We start from the raw sequence: 23624 nt of genomic DNA on the forward strand, positions 1-23624 counted from the left end.
AGAGCCATATCTCTTGTAGATTTCGAAAAAGAGTAGGCTAATGCCGCAACAAGGCAACACCCGCAAAGTGGAAAAGGATTAATATAAGTTGTAAAACTTGTTTTCCAATCCACTATAAATAAATATGTTTAAACTAAACCAAGTAGAATTATCTAATTGTTTAACCAGCATTTATTTGTATTTCATTGATGAAAGTCCTGAATAGATACCTTATATCTTACTTTTCACCTTTATACAGTACTTTTTATGTGTTAGCGTGAAAATCATTGTTTCATGACTTCAATAGAAAACTGGTATGCTTGCCATGAGAAAACTATCCACTAAAACATCTAAGGAATGTGACAAGTTTAGCAAAATTCTAGATAGCATTTAGATCTTTTATTAATGGTCTCTTCAAATATCAGATGAATTCATTCTGTCTGAGGCAAAAGAAAGAATCATGAAATTTACCATACATATTAACTCCTTTAAACTAAAACACAGCAATACAGTTCACACAAAATGTTAAATCTTTGCAGCTTTTATTTTTCATACGGCAGTCTCAGAATATTTAGTTTCATTGATTGAAATTTTGTTTGAGACAATCTCGTGTTTAAATTCAAATTAAAAAATAAATCTGCTACTTAATATATTTTTAATTTACCATCACATCTGTGAAATCCATCTCCAGTGTAGCCATTCATACAGACACATGTAAAGTTGTCACATCGAGCATTAGGGGCACAAATTTTCCCTCCACATATACCATCAGCTACAATAAATTACAATAAATGTAGATTTATCACAACAAGCATTTAGGTTGTCCCATCATTAGATTAAAAATGTTCCATCCACACAAATACCATTTGCACAAAGTACTGTTCGCCATTAACTTTCAATGAAATGTAATCATTATATCAATGATGATGTTGATAGTTTGAAGCTATATTTCTAGTACCACAATATCATAGAATATATTACCCTTTGTTGGAAATATAACATTGCTATGCAATTCTATATACTGTGGATTCATTTATTTTCGTGGGTACCAATTTTTCTGGATTGAGAAAAATTTACATGTTTGTGGATATTTAATTTCGTGGTTTTGCCAAAATCTGCATACAAGCCTATAGAAAATTAGGTTCACCTGTTCCCACGAAAATTGGTATCCAACAAATAATAATGAATCCGCAGTATATATAACATCTTATATCTATGTATGATTATAAACTAGGACACAAATATCTAAAACCATTTTATTTTACAGTGTAGCCTGCCTAATTCAACACCTGAGTATTCCAACATCCTGCTTTAACACATTTTCCTGGTCCCATAGTATGCATATCATTGCAGAAAAAAACTTGAGTTTTCCGACACCAAGCTTAATCTGACATTTTTTTCTTGTACCTCTGTGTGTCGGATTAAGCAAGTTACAATGTAACTGCTTTCTCCATTAAAGTTAATAACATTTCAAACATGCCATGCAATCAAAGTACTGACCTTCACATTTGTATGTACCATCTCCATGGTAACCAGTAACACATTCACAACGATTCCTGACACATGTTGAATGTTCTACACATCGATGATTTCCACAGAGAGCTGAAATATACAATGTTAACTGCTAATTATAATTCAACAAGTAAATTTATAAGAATATATTGTTAAAACCCTTGGGGAAATTTAGATGTAAGTTTAGTGTCTCAGTCTGTTATAGTGATCCTTTTCAGTTTAAATTGAGGTTATAAATTCAAATTCAGCACATTGCAGGTGCATTCAACTCCAATCTGAATTGACTATGATTACCAATTTTCCTGTTGAAGATTAATGGTTCTCTCAGGGCATATGCCTTCTCCACCTTAAAATCTGGGAGTTTTCATATACAGTAGTGCTGAAATTGGCTTTAAACATCAACAATCAATCAATCAAAATCAATTTTGCTCATTGTTGAAGGCCGTACGGTAACCTATAGTTGTTAATGTCTGTGTCATTTTGGTCTTTTGTGGATAGTTGTCTCATTGGCATCTTCTTTTTTATATTTGCATTGGAAACTTAGTTTGAGCACAGATACCTTATTTCATGAATATGAAATTTAAAAACAAAATATATTGTTTGCCAATTTCTTTTGTCAATTTGTAGATGGATATTTCCCATTAAACTATGCTTAGCTATAATTTTATAAAGTCTGAATAAGCTGGTCTTACCTACACAGTTTTGATAGCCATCTCCAGTATAGCCATATTTACAGTGACATTTAAAATCCATACATTCTGCATTGAAATGACAAGTATGTCCTCCACACCGAGTCAGGGCTAACAAATAAAATGAAAATAAATATTTGCAAGCATGAATACCATAAATGGGCTTTCTACAACTGTTGTTACAATTTATCAAATAAAATAGGCCAATTTTCAGGGAATGAGGAAAAGTAGTATTTTCTTGGATATGAAATTTTGTGGTTTTGCCAAAGACTACATATAAGCCCATAGAAAAATTGGAATTGAAAATTATGACTAAATTAGGAATAATGAATCTCACTCCTACAGTTTAAAAAAATTTACATATTCGTGGATATTTAATTTCGTGGTTTTGGCAAAGTCTACACTCATTCCTTAAGAAAATTTGTTATTCGTTGAACATTTGAATTCATGGTTCTCCTGTTCCCACGAAATCCACGAAAATTGGTATCCAACGAATATTAATGAATCCACAGTACCGCATCTGATTCATATAATTTTGAAAATACATTTATTCCTATTGTATCTTTAAATATTTCCTTTTCCCACAAAAATAAAGATATTTTTTTCAAAATTATGACAGAAAATCAACTACAAATGTAGTAATACTTTTGTCAACTTCTTCATTAACCAAATTAAAACAAGAGCAATGAATGAATTGAGCAATGTTGCTCATAATTTGTTCACACTATAAGATTATCTTAACAAGTGAAACTGCGAGCTACTGCTCACTGATGATACCCCCGCCGCAAGTGGATAATATTAATAGTGTAAAAATATGCAAGTGTTCGGTAAACAGGAAGTTGTCCAGTGATGAATCTGAAAACGCATCACACGGTATAGCTGACTTATATAAATCCTGAAACCAAATTTCAGAAATCCTTGTATTGTAGTTCCAGAGAAAAATGTGACGAAAATTTTCAACTTGGCTATCATGTGTAAAATCATACAAGTGTTCGGTAAACAGGAAGTTGTCATGTGATCAATCTGAAAATGCATCACACAGTATATCTGACTTAGATAAACCCTGAAACCAAATTTCAGAAATCCTTGTATTGTAGTTCCTGAGAAAAATGTGACGAAAATTTTCAACTTGGCTATCATGTGTAAAATCATACAAGTGTTCGGTAAACAGGAAGTTGTCAAGTGATCAATCTGAAAATGCATCACACGGTATAGCTGACTTAGATAAACCCTGAAACCAAATTTCAGAAATCCTTGTATTGTAGTTCCTGAGAAAAATGTGACGAAAGTTTCATGGGACGGACTGACTGACGGACGGACTGACGGACGGACAGACAGAGGTAAAACAGTATACTCCCCCTTTTTTAAAGCGGGGGTATAATTAAAGAAAAATACTTACGCTCACAAAGTATGAATCCATTTCCATGGTAACCACCGATACATTGACAAGTTTCATTGCGACAGACAGAAAATGGCATGCAAGGTTTGCCTCCACACAGAGCTGCAAAAAAAATAAGAGTGTAATTTTACATAGAATTACACAGAGCAAATGCAAGGATCAATCAGTGCATACCACAGGTTCAAAGAATTTCATTTTGAAGAATAGATACATTTTCAGAATCACTATTGCTCTGATCATATCTGAGCTTTAACATTATGAGTTTTTTCATGTATTCAATATACTAATAATTCATGATTTTATGGTTTAATCCTTTAATCAACAGGAAGTAATGACCACCATTATTCATAAACATGTTTAAAGGGGCACTAGCTACGAGATATTTAAGGTGGTACCCAACACCTTTACAAAAATTAATTTGGCTCGTTTAATTTTCATGAAGTTTCGACAAAGTATTTACTTTGACCCTCTGACAAAAATATGAAAGTTTTAAAACTTTTGAACAAACTGTTTTATCAGAAAAATTATACTGGTTATATAGCAGTTTGACAAACAGTAATTTGATCATTAAGAAGCTTAATAATATTGCCTTCATAACACAACGTAATTAAAGCGTTTAGTTGATTTTACAGAGTTATCTCCCTGTAGTGTTAGGTACCACCTTAAAAAATCTGAAGTGTGATTTTTTTCTGTTCAGTCAATAATGAAAGTGAAATAGTGAAATAACAATTCCCTTATTGCAGCCAAAAAGGTTCAATTTTGTCAAATTACGCTAAGAAACATTAATAATTTGTTATTCATTTGCAAGTGAATGAGTCGATCCCTTTAAATCCGTATTCATGTGAACTTCAATTTAACCCCTAGCTAGAGATTGACAACGCATGCATTGAATGTGTACTGCCTATTCAAAGAAAAAGAATGTCTACAATGAAAATGAAACTACAGTAAATCATTTGATTACTAATTCGATTCACATAAAATCATTCTTATACAGTTAAAAACAATGAGAAACATCTATTTTTAATCTATAAAATAAAATCAAACAGACCTATGAAAATCCATCACGTGTTGGTTTCATCTATTCATATCTTTATTTATGTTTTTATCGCTTATATGGTCATATGAGGTCACATCAATAGTTTATTAGATGGCCTCTAGACTAAAATACACACGAAACGAACCTAAATATTATCTACCCCTTGCTCTGTAAACTGTTTATTTTAGACTTTTGATAGTTTGGAAAAATGTTTCACATTGTTATCAATCAATTATGAGAATTTAAGTCAAATTGGTGACCATGGATTTGACAGCTAGTGCCCCTTTAAATTCATCATATGCAAAAACTCACACTTCATTTTCCTACCTCTAAAGTAAAATAGCTATCCCCATAGTAATAATGATTTCCTTTTCACTTTAAATTAGCAGCCTCTGCAGGTTTTAAATTTTAAATAATCAGTAACCATCACCATAGTAACTGTGTACTACAGCACTTTAAATCAACAGGGTCTGCAGGTTCTTACTTTTATATTACAATAACAATCACCATAATTACCGTCTGTGAATTCAAATTTTTAATCAACACACAAAATACATGTTTTTATCTTTACACCGGCTGTAACTATCACTATAGTAACCATGTTTCAATCCACATTAATAATTTACACACTTACCCTCACATTGACTGTAACCATCACCATAGTAACCATGTTTACATCCACATTTGTAATTCACACACTCAGAATGTTCAGCACATCTCTCTCCATTACATATCCCCAACACTAAAAAAAAACAAAAAAAAACATGAGCTCAAACATTGAGATGTCCCTCCTGCTGCAAATAATCTATTCTAAAGTTCTATACACTCCAAGGTCAAGGTTATATAAAGCTTGTCAGTAGCTCATGTATAGTTAACAAATTAATTTACAAAATATTTTACAGGTCAATGTTTAAAGCCGGCTGGATTTTTCCAACCATTTCCGAGAAAATCATACCTGATCATATGCATGAAGCACAAAAATAAGGTCAAATTTAAAATGAGGAAATGTGGTGTGATACTATTGAGATAATTACCCATAAAAAACAATTTGATGCAGATGTAGAGAAGTATATTTTATATTCACTGTAATTATATTTAGAGCTAAATGTCTTACAGCAAATGGATAGATATACCTGTCAAAACAAATTATTTACAAAATATTGTTGTCCTGTCATTTCTTTATGTATTAATGATGTTTCAAATTTACCAATTGTAAACTTTGACATAAAATTGTACAGTGATAACAGTTCAGGAAAAGTAGGGAAAAACGTTATCTGGGGTGTTTATTGTCCTACACAACAAATTTATGGTCAAAGTTGAACAGAACTTTTAAGAAAAATCAGACTTACATTCACACTTATAGTATCCATCTCCATGGTAACCTTGTTTACACAAACATTTACCATCCACACAGTTGGCACTGTGTACACACTTCCTGTTATTGCAGTATGCTATAAAATAATTTAAAAAAACTTGCATAAAATGGAGATTTTTTAACATGAATTTGTGTCCATTGCCGTAATTGGTATTCTGAATTTTGCAATTTTACATTTACAACCTTTAGTTTTAAAAATGAATAGAGGAAAAATGATGTTGAAGGGCTGTTTACCTCCAATAATTAATTCATATATTCAGGAAAACCTATTTCTTTCTCCTATCCTATTCTATTATGTGATATGATATTAACCCTGCTTAATTTGTACTAGACCAACCCACTGAAACCACTATTTTTTTATGCTTTTTCACAAGGTAACCATCCATAAAATAAGATGTCATCTTACCATGCAGGACACATTTATGTACTCCTAGTCAACCAGTCATTGGACTTACTCCTATATATGAGGGGGAGGACAGGGGAGTACCCTTCTCCCTTCTCCCATCCCTCTTCTCCTTTCTCCTACGACCTCTTCTCCTTATTTTTTTTTTTTAATTTACCGGAAAAATGAGAGATATTTTATTTTTTCATATTTTATTTTTTTCTCCAACTTTTTCTCCTTTCTCCCAACCTTCCTCTCCTTTCTCCTACACCCTTTCTCCCACCCCTTTCTCCCTATCTCCCTTACCCCTGTCCTCCCCCTATATATAACATGGAGACGCAGCAAATACCCATGTTCAAGTAAATGGTTGGACACTACTGAGGATAAATCACATGACCTCTCCTGCTTGAGGTTGGCATGCTACAAGATGGATGTGGAGCAATTGAATCACAAAAATAAAAGCGAGCTCTAGTTTATATCTTCATACTCACGTAAACACATATCATTTCCTATTCCATAGAAACCCTTTTTACAAACACAATGGTAGTTAAGGCATTCTGCATTTTTACAACAAACTTTCCCTCCACAAGTTCCAACATCTGAAATTAAATCATAAGGAAGCATACATATTATTTTACATGTTCAGTTTATATCATTTTCATTACATGCACACAATATTAATCTAATTACAGTATTAGTAGATTCATATTCAAGTTGACCATGTATTGGTATAAAGGCTGTTCCAAATTTTGTGTTTTTGTTTGTGTGGGGGGAGGGGGGATATAAGGCATTTATACTAAATATTCAGTAAGAAAATGAAAATAACACATAAAGCGTGGTTGGGGTCCAAAAAAGTGTCCCACTGTCCCCAATGCTTTTAATTAAAGGAACCACCTTTAAATGATAAGGTAAATGAACATTACTGTTAACCAACTTATTTTCGTGAGCGATTTATTTTCGTGACTTTCGCGAGTAGAAAAATAACGTGAATATAAATCGTCGCAAATGTGTAAACCTTGGATCTTTCCTTATTAAACTTCATCAAGTAAATCAGAAAATCGTGAAATTAAATAACCGCGAAGTGGTCAAGAAAGGGTATAACGCAAATTAAAGTATCTGCGAAAAATAAGTTGGTTTACAGTATTTAGTGTTGCTACCACTATTTCTACATTTGTTTTTAGGTGTTTAACAATCTTTGCAAACATAGACAGCTTGAAATCTTTGGTGAGGATTATTTTCAATTTCACATTTTTTGTTATTTATATAGTTTAATCCTAGGTTTACTTAACATGTGACCCTGAACGAGACAATTTAGTTTTATTGTTTGGTCTGGTTATGCTAGCTGCTGTGGATTCCTCTATATACGTGGGTACCAATTTTTCGTTGCTTGAGGAAAACTTGCATTTTCGTGGGTATTTGATTTTGTAATTTTGTCAAAGTCAGAAGAAGGATATACATTACGAAGAAAATTTTGGATCAATATGTATATACATGTATTTAAATTAAGTCGTTCCTTGCTCTAAAATTAGTTCTTACATACCTTCACATTTAACTTTTCCGTCACCATGGTAACCTATTTCACATTTACATTCCTCCCCGATACAACTGGAATGTTCTTTACACTTGTGGCCACCACAATATGCTGTTTCAAAACAAAGTAAAAAAAAATTAAAATTAACAATATAATTTGTAGTTTCTGTGTGTCGACACTGATTATATGGTGATTGCTGCTGTCAGGGTAAAAGAGTAATGTTGATTGCAGAATAATCCAAAATACAGAACAACATTTGATATGGTTATATTTATAAATTTACTGTTCACATAATTAAATTTTTGAAATACTAAGGCTTTTCTACCTCAGGCATAGATTACCTTAGCTGTATTTGGCAAAACTTTTAGGAATTTTGGTCCTCAATGCTCTTCAACTTCGTACTTTATTTGGCCTTTTGAACTTTTTTGGATTCAAGTGTCACTGATGAGTCTTTTATAGACGAAATGCTTGTCTGGCGTTTAAACAAAATTTAGTACTGGTATCTATGATGAGTTTATTTGTCTTAAAGATGCAAGTACTTTTCTTGCAAAAATAAATTATGACCAATCTGTTTCATTATGCACAAACATATTGACTTGTTTTTTTCCTGTATTTTTGCACATATTCATATGGTTATTATGGTAATAAATATGTCATTTACAGCCAGGGTTTCCCCTGGGTCAATTATTTTTTTCGCCACCTCTTTCGCCAAAACAATATATTTTTCGCCACTTTTTTTTTTTTTTCGCCAAATAACATAACTATATTTTTCGTTTAAAATTTACATTTTTTTCTACCCCCCCCCTCCCCCTTAAATAAGATGATTTTGCCCATTGCGTCTATGATTATACTCTCAAACTTATTTTAGAGTTTACATGTTAATGAATAAACACTAAAAATTTACTTTAAAACAGCAGATTTTTTTTAACTTAAAAGGGAAAACTATTCATTGTATTTTAAACAACTTTTCTAAAGCCATTGATTGGGCCACTATACTTTACATAATCAAGAAGATATATGTCCTGGAATATAACAAAATTAATGGACATGTTTTGATTATATAATACCAGTATAGTTCGTAGTGAAAATTTCTTTAAAAGAAAAATACTAATGTTCCCTTCAGTACTAAGAATTTTGTTTTACTACAAAACAAAAGCTTTTATCACATGAAATTGATCCCTCGTTTCATGTGTAGTCATTACATTGAAGGGCTACTCTCATTCGAGCCAACCTTTTGGATAGATTTCTTCATAACGACAGTTTTCTTTTCTTGACCATCGTAAATGAAAAAGTTGAGACGTAAAACTAGGCTTAAAACACGTGAATCACTCAAACGACTTTAAAAACGTCTTCCTAATCAATTACCGATATTTAAGTCAAAGGATAATTAAAGTTTTAAATCCGAGATTTTTCTTGCTTTTGGACATTTTTCGTCACAACAACAGCTTTCTTTTCTAAACTATCTTTAAAAGCGGAGGAGACGTCAAAAGTTTGCTTCAAACACGTGCGTCGCAAAGTGGTAAATAAATTCTGTATGTGACATTTAGCAGAAGCCATTTAACCATATCATTTTGTCAAACAATTCAATCAACACCTTTATTAATATAGTCCTTTGTTGTCGATAGCTATAAAATGCAATCAGCTGATTATTGATTTTCTGTCCAAACCTTAATGAGGTCAAGGTGAATTCCGAGTATTGTCTGATCGGGTAAAGTCCGAGAAACTCGAAAAAAGTAAATAAACAAGATGGAGGAAAATAAATCGTTCTATATATTTCTTTCGCCAAATTCTTTCGCAAATGACGAATTTTTATCGCCACAATTATTATTTTTTCGCAAATTGCGAAAATGGCGACCGCCAGCGGAAACCCTGTTTACAGCAGATTCCATTGAGTGTGTAGCGAAAGATTGTATCTTTGGTTAGCTTGCTTGTTAGCTGAACTGTATAGTCTTTATTAGGTAAGGTATACTACCCTCCTTTCAAAGTAGCATAGTCCAACAGACAAATAGATTGGTTTTCTGTCGTACTAGTCTATTCTTAAAGTAGGGTAATTTACTTAACCTAACAATGACTCCACTGTTCAGCTAACAAGCAAGCTAACCAAAGATATTACCTTTGGCTACACACTCAATGGAATCTGCTGTAACTATAGAACCAATATTTCTTTGTTGGGAACCACAATTTTTTCTTCTTTTAAGTTATGTCCTTTCTATTGACAGAATTGGAACATACCTGTACATGTGATGCCATCTCCATAGTAACCAAATTTACATTTACACTGGTAATCTTCACAGACAGCATACTGATGACAAACTCGACCTCCACATAAAGATAGAACTAAAAATATAAGTTATATAAAAACTGTTAATATATTAGAGCAGGCTTGTCACAAATCTTTATCTCGTGCCTGCTTTTTAGTGCTTTAGGTCATCAAAATAATTAAAGTGTTCCGATTTTCCAGCTTTCATCTTCCCAGTGGGTTTGGGTAAAACAATATATCTTGTGCTTATCTATTTTTAATTTACAAAAAAATAAAAAAAAGAAGATGTCCTTGGTACAGTTGAATGCATTGATGTAATCACTGAAGTGTTGATACTAAGTCACAGTAATAGTTCTATGCTGGATTTAAATGTTTGTTGTAGTGAAACAGCACACAGATTTAGAACTAAATATATCTTAAAACAACAATGAATATTTAACATTTCAAAGTTTTCATTGATAAAGTAGCAATTTTCATACATATATAGTAAGCGTATTATTCCTTATCAAAACATTGCTTTCTTATACAACTATTTAATATACCTTCACATTTTCTAAGTCCATCACCATGGTAACCTGGACCACACACACAATGTTCATGTGGACTACACACAGCACTAGCCACACATATTTTCCCATTACACAGTTCTAGAAATGACAAATAATGTTACATATAAACATTAGAGTTTCATTGTTTATACTAAGATCTTTTCCAAAGAATAATAATTTTCAAGTATGATTAGCCACACATATTTTCCCATTGCACAGTTCTAACAAGAGGCTGTCACAACGACAGCAAACCGGATTTATTAGCATTTATTTGTGTCCTGGCAATATCACAAAAACCATTACTGATGATTGGTGAAAGTGAAAATCGTCAATATCAAATTCAACCTCTATTTTGTCATCAGTATCAACATATTAAAATTTGAAAAGCTTAGATTGAATGGTTCGTGAGTAAATGCAACAACGTGAATGGAAACACCATTTTACGATCTTTCAAGAACCATAACTCCTGAACGGTAAAAGTTAAAATCGTAATTATTGAACTTGACCTCTATTTTGTCATCAGTAACAACATAATAAAATTTGAAAAGCTTTTGTTGAATGGTTCATGAGAAAATGCACGGACACTACTGGAAACACCATTTTTCAATCTTTCAAGAACCATAACTCCTGAACGGTAAAAGTCAAAATCGTCAATATTAAACTTGACCTCCATTTAGTCATCAGTAACAACATATTAAAATTTGGGAAGCTTTGGTAGAACAGTTCATGCGTAAATGCACGGACACGACTGGAAACGCAATTTTACTATCTTTCAAGAAACATAACTCCTGAACAGTAAAAGTCAAAATCATCATTATTGAACTTGACCTCTATTTTGTCATCAGTAACAACATATTAGAATTTGAAAAGCTTTGGTTGAATGGTTCATGAGAAAATGCACGGACACGACTGGAAACACCATTTTTCAATCTTTCAAGAACCATAACTCCTGAACGGTAAAAGTCAAAATCGTCATTATTGAACTTGACCTCCATTTTGTCACCAGTAACAACTTATAAAAAATTGGGAAGCTTTGGTAGAACAGTTCACTGGTAAATGCACGGACACGACTGGAAACGCCATTTTTCAATCTTTCAAGAACCATAACTCCTGAACGGTAAAAGTCAAAATCGCCATTATTGAACTTGACCTTCATTTAGTTGTCAGTAACAACATATTAAAATTTTAAAAGCTTTGGTTGAACGGTTCATGAATTAATGCACGGACAACATTTGATTGCTGCCCGCCCGCCGAGCATCCCCAAATCAATAACCGACATTTTTGTCACAAAAATCCAGTTAAAAATGACATATAAACATTAGAGTTTCATAGTTTTGACAACTAGCAGACATAACAGAAAGAGGGACACAAGGACTAGAAACAATCATGCCCCTCTATTTATGTAAATTGGGCAAAAAAATATATACAGCTTTAAAATTCTAGAAACAGTATGTCAGAATCTAATACAGTATTTTGTTTTATCTACTAACTTTTTTTCAAAAGAAATGGTGTATCTTTTATTACTGTATGAAATCGATGTTAAAACAAGAACCTGTCCAAAGTACATAGATGCACTGCACTATCATTTTCCATGTTCAATGGACCGTGAAATTGGGTAAAAATCTAGTTTGTCATTAAAATTAGAAAGATCATACCATAGGGAACATGTGTACTAAGTTTCAAGTTGATTGGACTTCAACTTCATCAAAAACTACCTTGACAAAAAACTTTAACCTGAAACTCACACTTTTATTTTCTATGTTCAGTGTACCATAACATTGGGGTCAAAAGTCTAATTTGGCTTTAAAATTAGACAGATCATATCATAAGCAACAAGTGAACTAAGTTTCAAGTTGATTGGACTTCAGCTTCATCAAACACTACCTTGACCAAAAACTTTAACCTGAAGCGGGACAGACGGAAAGACCAGATTACATAATGCCCCTCTACTGGGGCATACAAATTATAATGACTTCTTCTTAATTGGAAATAACTTCAAATATATTTTGTAAACTTACTGGTGCAAGATTTATATCCATCACCACGGTAACCATGCCTACAATGGCACTTGTAGTTGTCACACACTGCATTGGCTGTGCATACTTTACCATCACACAGTCCTTCCTCTATAAAATAAAAATACACAAAAAAATCTTTTTTATTATTCATGACACCATTTTATTCAAGTATTTGAAAAGAAGTATGTTTTCAAGCAGTATAGTTTTTGCTGTCATATAAAAATTATAAATATTGAACTTGAACTACCAACTTTTTATTCTATGTTTATCTTTATTTCTTAACCATTACCATTTTTCAAATTTATGACATTTATCATAACTTTTTACTATTTGATTTCTAACATCTCTCATGTTTCCAAGTGTAGAGTCCATCAAAACCTTTTGTAAATTTCCTTTTTAAACTGATTTGTACAATGTATCAATATTCACTTACGTTCACACTTCAGAAAAGGATTTCCATGGTAACCATTTTGACAGATACATTCATTTGCATCACAAAAAGCATACGCTGCACATTTTCTATTTTTACAAAGTTCTATAAACATAAAATTGCATATTATTATCTATAGGTTACTTTATCGTTTCCTAAAAAAAACCTGCTTTAAATCATTGAATCCTATAAAGTTTAATATTCTATGTTATAAATGGTATGAATGTGTGAGTAACATCTTTATAATTATATTTTTTGAAATTTTTGTTTGATCATACATTATGTATGTGCCTGTTCCAAGCCAGGAGCCTGTAATTCAGTGGTTGTTTTTTGTTTCTGTGTTACACATTTGTTCTCAGTTCATTATTTTGTACATTAATAAGACTGTTAGTTTTCCTGTTCAATGTCTTTTACATTGATCATTTCAGGACCTTTTATAGCTGATGATGCAGTATGGGTTTAGCTCATTGTTGAAGGCTGTAGTGACCTATAGATTTTCTGTGTCATTTGTTCTCTTGTGAAGATTTGTCTCGTTGGCAATCCCACCACATCTTCTTTTTAAAAAGTATAACTAAAACTCTTACTTTCACATTTTGAATATCCGCTTCCTACATAGCCTGTGTCACATACACACTTGTAATCAAAACAGTGGGCGTTGGCTACACATGATTTCCCTCCACAAACACTTAATGCTGAAATGTAAACATACAATTGTAAATAATAAAGTCTGCATATTGAAATTGATGCAAGAAAACATTGGAATGCTCAAAGGGTTATTAATCAGAAGTCAGTTAAATGACCCTGTTGTATAAGTGTATTTGGATATTCTCAGGAGTATTAATATTGCCAAAAATATGACTCTTAAATTTACAATAACTCTGAAAAAAAGTGCTGATATACAGACAAACTTATTGGCAGACAAACACATAAAGGGACAGACAGAATGGCAAACTTTTACATGGAGCAGCGACAGACAAACAGAAATAAACTAGTATACCCTCTTCTTTCATAGTGTGGATATAGTTATTGCGAATCTCATATATAAAGTAAATAGTAATCTAAACTTACGTTCACAAAGCTTTGTTCCACAACCATGGTAACCTGGTTTGCACAAACATCCCCCTACATCAGAACAAAAGGCATTTTCCTTGCAGATTTTCCCATTGCATAATTCTAAAAAACATTTTATATTTTATCAAACAAAACAAAATTTCAAGTTCTTTTAATACAGAAACCCATTGGGAAATAAATCTTAAAATAGCCCTTCTGGTTTTCTTCTTTTAATGGTATTGTAAAGTAAGAATGTGTTCTATGCATCTCTACCCTAGGATAAGAAAACTTTGGCTCAGTATTTGACACTACATCTAAGGAATATATGACTGTGGCTGTACTAAACTGTATTTACACTAACTCTAGGAAATTAAAGTCCTCAATACTCTTCAACTGCCTATTTCATTTGGCCTTTTTATTTATTTTTTAAATCAAGCATCACTCAGTCTTTTGCAACAGTAAAAACATTCAAATAATTACTGAATTTTTATTGGCTGATAAAAAATTTCCCCAATATCAAACATTCTTAACTTGAAAAATACAAATAAGGATATTTAATATTCATGGTTTCATTTTTAACAAAAAAAATACTTTCTCAAATAAAAAGAATAACAAACAAAAAAAAAACAAAAAAAAAATAGAAAGATCACATCCTCAGCAAACCTAATTAAACCATATGATATTTTTTTCTTACTATCATAGCATATACAAACTGTGTTCTGGACAAAAAAATTTAAACGGGTTTGATTTTGACTTCAATTTCAATTTTAAATAATCATGCTATACATTATTCTTGTTTTTAAATACTTACTTTGACATTGATTGTAACCATTGCCAAGGTAACCATGTAAGCATTGACACTGATAGTCTATACAAGCAGCATTAGTGGTACATTTTTTACCTCCACACAATGACAATACTGTAAGAAAATCATACACGAGTCAAAAAATAATCAAAACTTTAGAAAAACCTCGAGCTCCATTCTCAATTAAAATAATATGATTTTTTTTAAATATTTTCTATTATTGTAAAAAAAATGTTTTATAATATAAGATAAAACTATTCTTTTGTTTTGACTTCATTTTAATGAAGTTTCATTAATAACGTACATTTCAGCATCAAATTTGCTAATGTATGAAAATATAAACAGATCATTTGTAGCTTTCTGAAAATTAAACTACATTCACAAAAAACTGACATCTGTGATCAGACATTTAAATCTATATGGTCATTTTGTTTATTTTTAATATTTCTTACCTTCACATTTTTTTGTTCCATCACCATGGTAACCCTCTTTACACATACACTGACCATTCTGACATTCAGAATATTCCACACATCGTACATTGTTGCATAAAGCTAATGACGAAAATAAAATTGTTTCTTACATACTTGATTATTATCATTTTTCAATACACTCTTACAGTTGGAAACTATGGAACAGTTTTTGTGTGATTTATTTTCTTGCTTTTATACTGAATTATGCATGTCTTTCATTTTTTTCTTTTGATAATCATTCCTCCATATTATATATTAACAAAAGTTATAGTTTACTCTTTCTTTATAAATGACTTGAGTTTTGGTTTTTATCTTTCCAAAATCCATGTAAAATGTATTCTGTAATTGTATTTGATTTCAATAGTATAAAATGTTTTTTAAATATGATACAATTTGAGTGAGTTATTTCCCTTGGTCACAATTAAGATTTTGGTATTTGACTAATTTAAATTTAATTTCAAACAAATCTAAAAAGATATAATTTAACCGTATTAATAAATAAAGCAAGGCTAAATGAAATTAAAACTTTTCAGAAAATAACTTATTCAGAATAAAGAAATTTTAAATTTTCACAAATATCGGTGTAAGGGAAATACAAAGGGAATACTTACGTGTACACACATAATATCCATTGCCATAGTAACCATAATCACATACACACTGGAAGTTATTACACTTTGCGTTTAATGCACACTGTCTGCCATCACAATATTCAATAGCTAAAATGAAAATTAATTAAATGCCCTTTTATATCCATGAAAATGTATAAATATCTTTTAATTAATATCAAGAAAATTAGTAATCTGATTTAAATAATTGACATATATTTTTTGCCAAAGCTAATAAAACTACAAGCAGGATACCAAATATAACAGACCTTATCACAATACACCTTATCGCTATTTGTCCGCCATTACTGGATATCACACAGGTTCCCTTAAAATTTTGACGTCATAAAACAAAATATCTGATGCCATAATGGAAAAGTGATTGTTGTATGCGTCAAAAGGTCAAGCAGCCGGGTCGGCTGGCCGAGTAGGCTAATAGTGATAAGATGTATATAATACATGGTTCAGAAAGCCCAACAGAAAGCCCCTTGCCTTTGCCACTTCATCAAAGGAAAACAAAAACTTGTCAAATGTATTTAAATATTTGTCCATTTTCAGCTCAATATAAATAGCAGCTGAGAATTGTTTGTGAAAAATGAAGCAATGGTAACCACTTATATTATCTGAGTGTTTATAAATTGATCTACCTATCTCAGTTTTCCCAATACTTGTATAAATTTGAATTTTTAGATTATAAATGAAATCAGTACGAGTATGTCAAAACACAAACTATACAGCAATCAATTATTAAATATCATGTATAAAGTGTCCAACATTTCCATGTGGAAACAACTATAATACAAGTTAGATGACAATAGGTTACAATTCCTCTTTTTAGTGTGCAGTCATGTATATATAGGATCGTGTTTAAGATTGGATGGCTGGGTAATAACCTTTTTTCTTAAGGATATCTTGTGACATGGACTATAAATATGAGCTTAAAATTTCTTGTCATGACCTTTTGTTGTACCTGAAATGAGTTCATAAAAAATACACACTGAAGGAGGCAAATTTATGTATTCCTCATGCTACTTTTGATTTATGGGAGATGAAAATATCTTTTCATCTAAATTGTACTCATCTGTATTATTCTAAATTAACAAATCTCCACTATATATAAGATACCTGCATATTTTTTGTAAATTTGTCACTGATCAATATCAAGCATGTGCAGATATCCTAATCAAGTCAATTTTAACCCATAAAATTTTGTTACTAAAAATAGCATAGGTAATTTCCTATTTTACTGTTCACAAATAGTCAATGTGATTCCCCTTAGAAATCTGAAAGTTATTCTTACCTAATCTAAAATACTATATGTGTAGTAGTACCAACCAAGTAAGTGGAATTTACTGCAATTGCTTAAACTAATAACTGTTCATTATGTTACAACTCTTCAGTCTTGTAATGTTGTTTAATTTCTAGTTGTAGCAGAAAAATTCAGTCTTGGATATTGAATTGTTTTATTTTTAAATTCTATGAAGTTTTATTTACAAAAGGTTTGCATCATCTTATATTAACTTTTATTTTATTGGATAAAAATATCTAACATTATGTTGTATTGTTTAGGTAGCAGTATATCTTCCTTATTATATCAAATCCCAAATAATCATGTGACTTGTTTCTTTAAATAGAACAAAAACTTCCCAGGTTTGTAGGGAACTCCCAAATTCTTAGTCATCAGTTTTATCTGGAAAAGTCGAAATCTGTTCATATGAGCATAATTTTAGCAGGTAAGAAGATTGTCTAATGAAAATCATAACTTAGTATCATTATTTGTAAGAAAAAAGAAGTAAATTTTCTGTATTTAACTATTCCAGGCAAAATTATAAATTAACTTTCATTTTGAAAATTTCATAGTTAGAACTTTACTCCCTTTCATTTATGAATTCAAAAGTCAGTACATGAAGATACAAATCAAACAAATATGACCCCATTCTATGTCCTGCAATGATGTGTAAGCAAGTCCTGGAAACAATGTTTCCATAATTTATTAAATAGTTGGAAGCTGGCCACCTTTTTCTTACTTTTACTTTGATCTTCCAATATCAAATATAAAGACAAAATTGTTGTATCCATTAAAATCTTTAAATCTCTGTTTTGCCTTTATATTGTGCTCTGTTCTTTCTAAATTTAAAATAAATTTGGAATGACTTGTACAAAGGCTGATCCAAATCATTGTGGACAAAAAAGCTCTGAAAAGCAATTTAACTAGAAATAAGAACTTATAATAATATTAATAAAATGTATATATTATCTTATTATTTCTAATTATTCCTATCAAATATAAATGATATATACAAAAACATTTTCAAATCAATTGTTTTAATGAATTATTTCAGTTGGTACTGATAATTGGATTGTGTACCACCATTTACCCAACATGCTCTACATGTATATATCTTCATCATTTTCTTTATACCTTTAAAAATTACTCCTTTCCAATACACTTTTGATTTTGGAACCCAAAAGAACAGAGGTGTATTCCAAATCAATATTTAAAAGAGAAAGTAGAAGATAAATTGTAAGCTCTCCAAATTTGTAATAATAATAATGTTCTCTCTACACTTCAGCATTATTTATAATCACATCATGGATCGAGAAGATAAGAGACGCTATTTTATTGTTGGATCAGTAATATTAGAGATAGTCACACCTATGTTCCACCAGCGAGTGGAAAAAGAGTACAAGAAAAGAGGCTTTCCTACATTTCAGGCTTTCCTCAACAGTGAATCTGTGATACATATCTTATTTCACCTACGACATAGAAATGTATGGTGCTGTGTCGACAAAAAGTCTTGTTCAAACCATGATGAACTGCCACTGGTCTATGACGAGTGGGATCTTCTATACACGCCAAAGAAAGATATAGGTAGTAATCACAGCTGTCATTGTCAATACACGGCTAATTCTGTCCAACTAGAAGAACTAGACATATCATTGGCTGGCCTGATCTTGTTGAACTGTTTTGCTCTCGGAAAGGACAAAAATGCCATCAGTTCCCTCAGACAATTTAAGAGTGATTATTTATGTCATAATACATGTGGCTCCATGGATAAGGAAGAGTTTGATGCATTGTGGGACGATTTACAGGATGACGTCCTACATCTTGACCCCAGCAAACAAGATGAACTGATGCAGATACAGGAGAGACCCCTGGATGACCGTCTTAGAGTGAGATACTGCAAGATCCTACTGGGCATTATCAAACCTAATGAGGTATGTAATATTATATAACCAAAAATATTGGATAGCAAATTGACCATACCAATCTCCATTAAAATAATTGACAAAGAATCAAAAATAAACAAGAACTATTAACTCATGGTCCAGATAGGGGTTCCACCAGGGTACCTCCAAATATCACTAAGTCTAGCTTAAACATTGCTGCAGGTCAACAAGTCACTTTAAAGCAACCTGAACAGGTTTCTGTTCAACCATATTATGGTTTGACCAACATGACCAAGAGGGACCAAAAACCTGTAAAAAGAATAGCTGAAATCCATCTATGCCATATACAGATATAGGAAGATGTGGTGTGAGTGCCAATGAGAATGATGAGACAACTCTCCATCCAAATAACAATTTAAAAAAAAAAAAAAAAGTAAACCATTATAGGTCAATGAACAGCCTTCAACACGGAGCCTTGGCTCACACCGAACAACAAGCTATAAAGGGCCCCAAAATTACTAGTGTAAAACCATTCAAACAGGAAAACCAACGGTCTCATCTACATAAATTTAAAAAAAACGAGAAACGAGAAACACGTAGATATTACATAAACAAACGACAACTACTGTACATCAGATTCCTGACTTAGGACAGGTACAAACATTTGCAGCAGGATTAAAGGTTTAAATGGATCCAAACCTTCTCCCTTTTTCTGAAACAATAGCATAACATCACAACCTAGAAAAACACACGATAAAATATCAATTGGCAGACGTAACTCAATCAAAAAACGTAAATTAATACAAATGAATGCTTGATGTTGCTTTTTCTTCTTCTTGAAAAAATATCCTTTCTACTACACTAATCCACATTATCAACAATAATAACAACAGTACTATGAATTTTAATAATCAATTAATTCAATTCTTCCACATTTTTAATTCTAATTTGATATTTCATTAGGTTGACAACAGAGAACCAGAGAGATGTCCAATTCAAGATTTGTGTTCCACTTTGCTTGAATTAAGAAATCTGATAGTCTCAATGGACACAAGATTGAGATCTTCTACATCTACTACTAATGAGCCAAATAAGGTACTAAATTACTTATAGTTCTATATATATATAAGACACATAAATGTAAATAGGGATATGTATAATGTATTAATATATTTGGAAAAAAAATCCTCAGCTACCATGTATATATATGGCACAATATTTTTTCTAGAATCAAACTTTTTTAAATAAATAACATATACATTGTATATATATGAATGTGGTCAGGAATATAACACTACACACAGGTTATTACAAATAATTACCAATATTGGCTATGTGTAATTCTTGCATTGACACTTTTGACATAACATTTTTGTATAATAATTTCAGGCACTTGGAGGTGTTCGATGTCAGTCTCACACAGATAGCTCTTTAAGTAAGTATGATTAACTGGGAATATTTTAAAATGTTTGTCAAGTTCTGATATTAGAGTTTTGATGATACAAGACATTTGTTCTATGGTGATACACCTACATGCCACATATCATAACACTTTGTTATCTATGGTGATACACCTACATGCCACATATCATAACACTTTGTTATCTATGGTGATACACCTACATGCCACATATCATAACACTTTGTCATCTATGGTGATACACCTACATGCCACATATCATAACACTTTGTTATCTATGGTGATATACCTACATGCCACATATCATAACACTTTGTCATCTATGGTGATACACCTACATGCCACATATCATAACACTTTGTCAAACAATAACTAAGGTCTGTCCTAGTTCAGCTGAGTTTCATACAATGTGTGAACAATTCTGGGTAAATTAGTTTTCCTCCTTTCAATTTCTTATAGTGGAGACTTAACAATGCTGATACCAATTGAAAATTGATGCAACTAAGATCAAACCCATGTACAAGAATATGTTTTCATATGACACCATGTCCACACTTTCATGGTCATGTTTCCATGTTCAGTGAACAAGGAAATCTGGTAAAAAACAAGTGACAACAACTTCATTCACCAAAAACATTAACAAACAGACACACAACACAGAAAAAAATGTACAGATTATTAAAACAAGGGCATGATTTAACAAGTACATAAATGTCAGTTAAGATCTGCTAAAATAAATCACAAACTCAAGGGATACTTATTTCTCTGCAATTCTCTTTTTAAACAGGAAAACAGTATCAGCTAGGACAAGATATATTCTGTCAACATAGTGAACTTGACCTAACAAAAATACTCAATGAAGAACACACAGATGATATATCTGATGCAGTGATCATGGATGATGGAAAACTTGTCATCTGCTTGTGGAACACTAAAAAACTATTGATTTGTAATGCAGATGGATCCCAACCAGAGATAATACAGTGCTTGGGACAACCAGTGAAAATAACAGCCGTCAATGACTCAACAGTAGCAGTTATATTCATGGAAATGCCACTTGTAGTTTATACTTATGACATAAATGCTAGACAATTATTGAGAACGATAACAGTACCTGACATGCATCATATGAGTTCCGTCACAACAATAGAGAACAAGCTTCTGATTGGTGGAGATCAAGGACTATGGACTACTGACCCTGACACTGGAAAAACTCCACAGAAACTTCCAATAGAGTGTCAACCCGTCACAGTACATGCTTGTGGTGACAGAATATTCTACAATGAAACTTCAAACGAAAATATTCTAAACTGTTACACAACAGCTGGTCATGAAATCTTCACGACTGCGTTACAATCTTCGGCTACGAGTGTATTTACACTACAAGATGGTAGTCTTTATGTATCCTGTCGTGATGGAACAATACAACATGTGTCGTCTGACGGAGAGTGGTATACGACTGTTACCACGGAGGAACTGACATCAATGAAAGGTCTAAACGATCCCAGATACAATCAAAAACAAAAGAAACTTATAACCTTTAATGAACCAACTGGATTTGTGCACATTTTCAACCAGATGTAAATTCTTTGTTCCTTTATTTTTGCATTGTATTCTTGAACTTATTGTAAAGGAATTATTGTTAAACATTTTTGATAATTAGACAGTATATAAAAGAATTTTTTTTAGAAGTTATATTTATTTCCTTAAACATGTTAAAGGAAGGGTTCGATAAAACAAACAATTTCAAAATATTAGAAGACCAGTGTTGTACTGTTTTGATTTGCATTAAATTACAAATTGTTCATTCAACAATTTTCAAATTCTATATTTTGATTATTGGTTCTGTACTCCAAATCGAGATGAGGACCAATTTTTCATTATATATATATATATAAAAAAATAAGAATATGAAGTATTTTTGCTAAACTGTTTTTTTTTCCATTATACTTTTCTGAACAAATGCTGAAAATTATGAAATTCAAGAGACAAAAAAAATTAGCTACACATATTAGCAAAGTCCATATTACATGTATTAGCTTCTATATATAAAAATATGTTTATACTTAAAAATGTACTTCTAGGAATTTAACAAGTTACTAAATTATATTTTGACAATAATCTGCTTATCTGTATAACATGTATAATATTCTTTTTTTTTTATAAAAATAAGGCCGTTTGTTTTCTCGTTTGAATTGTTTTACATTGTCTTATCGGGGCCTTTTAAAGCTGACTATGCGGTATGGGCTTTGCTCATTGTTGAAGGCCATACGGTGACCTATATTTGTTAATGTCTGTTTCATTTTGGTCTCTTGTGGAGAGTTGGTTTCATGGGCAATCATACCACATCTTCTTTTTTATATTTTCCTTTTGAGTAAATCAAAATAATTCTATCTGTGGCACTATGTCCAAATGGTTATTGAAAAATTCAAACAGAACTACTTTAATGTTTTAAAATCTAACTTATCTGAACCAACAGGTTTAGTCAAATGACATAATCTAATGGAGATTTCCTTTTTTTTTTTATTTAACATGTGAATTTTTACAAGCATTTGTATGTTTAATAAATATTTATATATATGTAAAATGTATTACAAATAAATATAAATGTAATTGTGAGTTTAATAACATTTTATAGTAAAAAAAAAAATGTTGAACTGTATTTCAATGGATCTGTTTAAGAAATAATGTTTATCCAAATTTTCATTTTCTGAAAAACATGGTGATTTTTTTAAATTTAACAGCATGCTTTAAAAATAAATCTTATTTCCTGTGCGCACATAAATATTATTTTGTATCAAGTTTTCTTAAAGTTAATGACAATAGTAAAATCAGAATGGACAGAGATCTAATTAAGCAGTAGTTGTCACATTTTTACACCATCTTTGAAGTTATGAATGAAATTGAACTTGGTTACCAATCAGGAGATTTACCCTTA

General features: G+C 31.4%; 2 protein-coding genes across 3 annotated transcripts in view; one reads left to right on the forward strand and one right to left on the reverse strand.

The window, feature by feature from the left end:
• Positions 1–23624, reverse strand: part of LOC134697830 (zonadhesin-like) — a 103743-nt gene that overhangs the window by 21044 nt on the left and 59075 nt on the right. Inside the window, exons 20-36 of the mRNA XM_063560117.1 lie at positions 16099–16206; positions 15467–15568; positions 15021–15128; positions 14228–14332; positions 13744–13851; positions 13163–13264; positions 12730–12837; positions 10706–10810; positions 10136–10240; positions 7913–8014; positions 6864–6971; positions 5965–6066; positions 5250–5357; positions 3580–3681; positions 2184–2291; positions 1480–1581; positions 644–751 (exon numbers count right to left, since the gene is read on the reverse strand). Coding sequence (XP_063416187.1) covers positions 644–751; positions 1480–1581; positions 2184–2291; positions 3580–3681; positions 5250–5357; positions 5965–6066; positions 6864–6971; positions 7913–8014; positions 10136–10240; positions 10706–10810; positions 12730–12837; positions 13163–13264; positions 13744–13851; positions 14228–14332; positions 15021–15128; positions 15467–15568; positions 16099–16206 — 1791 coding nt within the window. The remainder of the gene's footprint in view (positions 1–643; positions 752–1479; positions 1582–2183; positions 2292–3579; positions 3682–5249; positions 5358–5964; positions 6067–6863; positions 6972–7912; positions 8015–10135; positions 10241–10705; positions 10811–12729; positions 12838–13162; positions 13265–13743; positions 13852–14227; positions 14333–15020; positions 15129–15466; positions 15569–16098; positions 16207–23624) is intronic.
• On the forward strand, positions 17344–22484 carry LOC134696556 (uncharacterized). Of its 2 annotated transcripts, none has more exons than XM_063558412.1 (5): positions 17344–17433; positions 18669–19314; positions 20230–20361; positions 20656–20701; positions 21474–22484. In XM_063558412.1, exons 2-5 carry the CDS (start codon positions 18688–18690, stop codon positions 22268–22270), a joined length of 1602 nt encoding a protein of 533 aa, XP_063414482.1. In that variant the 5' UTR covers positions 17344–17433; positions 18669–18687; the 3' UTR covers positions 22271–22484. The 2 variants fall into 2 exon arrangements, with proteins under 2 accessions (XP_063414482.1, XP_063414483.1); XM_063558413.1 differs by lacking the exon at positions 17344–17433 and adding an exon at positions 17713–17828 and having other exon boundaries at positions 21474–22483.

The sequence above is a fragment of the Mytilus trossulus genome, chromosome 14 (genome assembly GCF_036588685.1).
Source record: "Mytilus trossulus isolate FHL-02 chromosome 14, PNRI_Mtr1.1.1.hap1, whole genome shotgun sequence".
Taxonomy (NCBI): Eukaryota; Metazoa; Mollusca; class Bivalvia; order Mytilida; family Mytilidae; genus Mytilus; species Mytilus trossulus.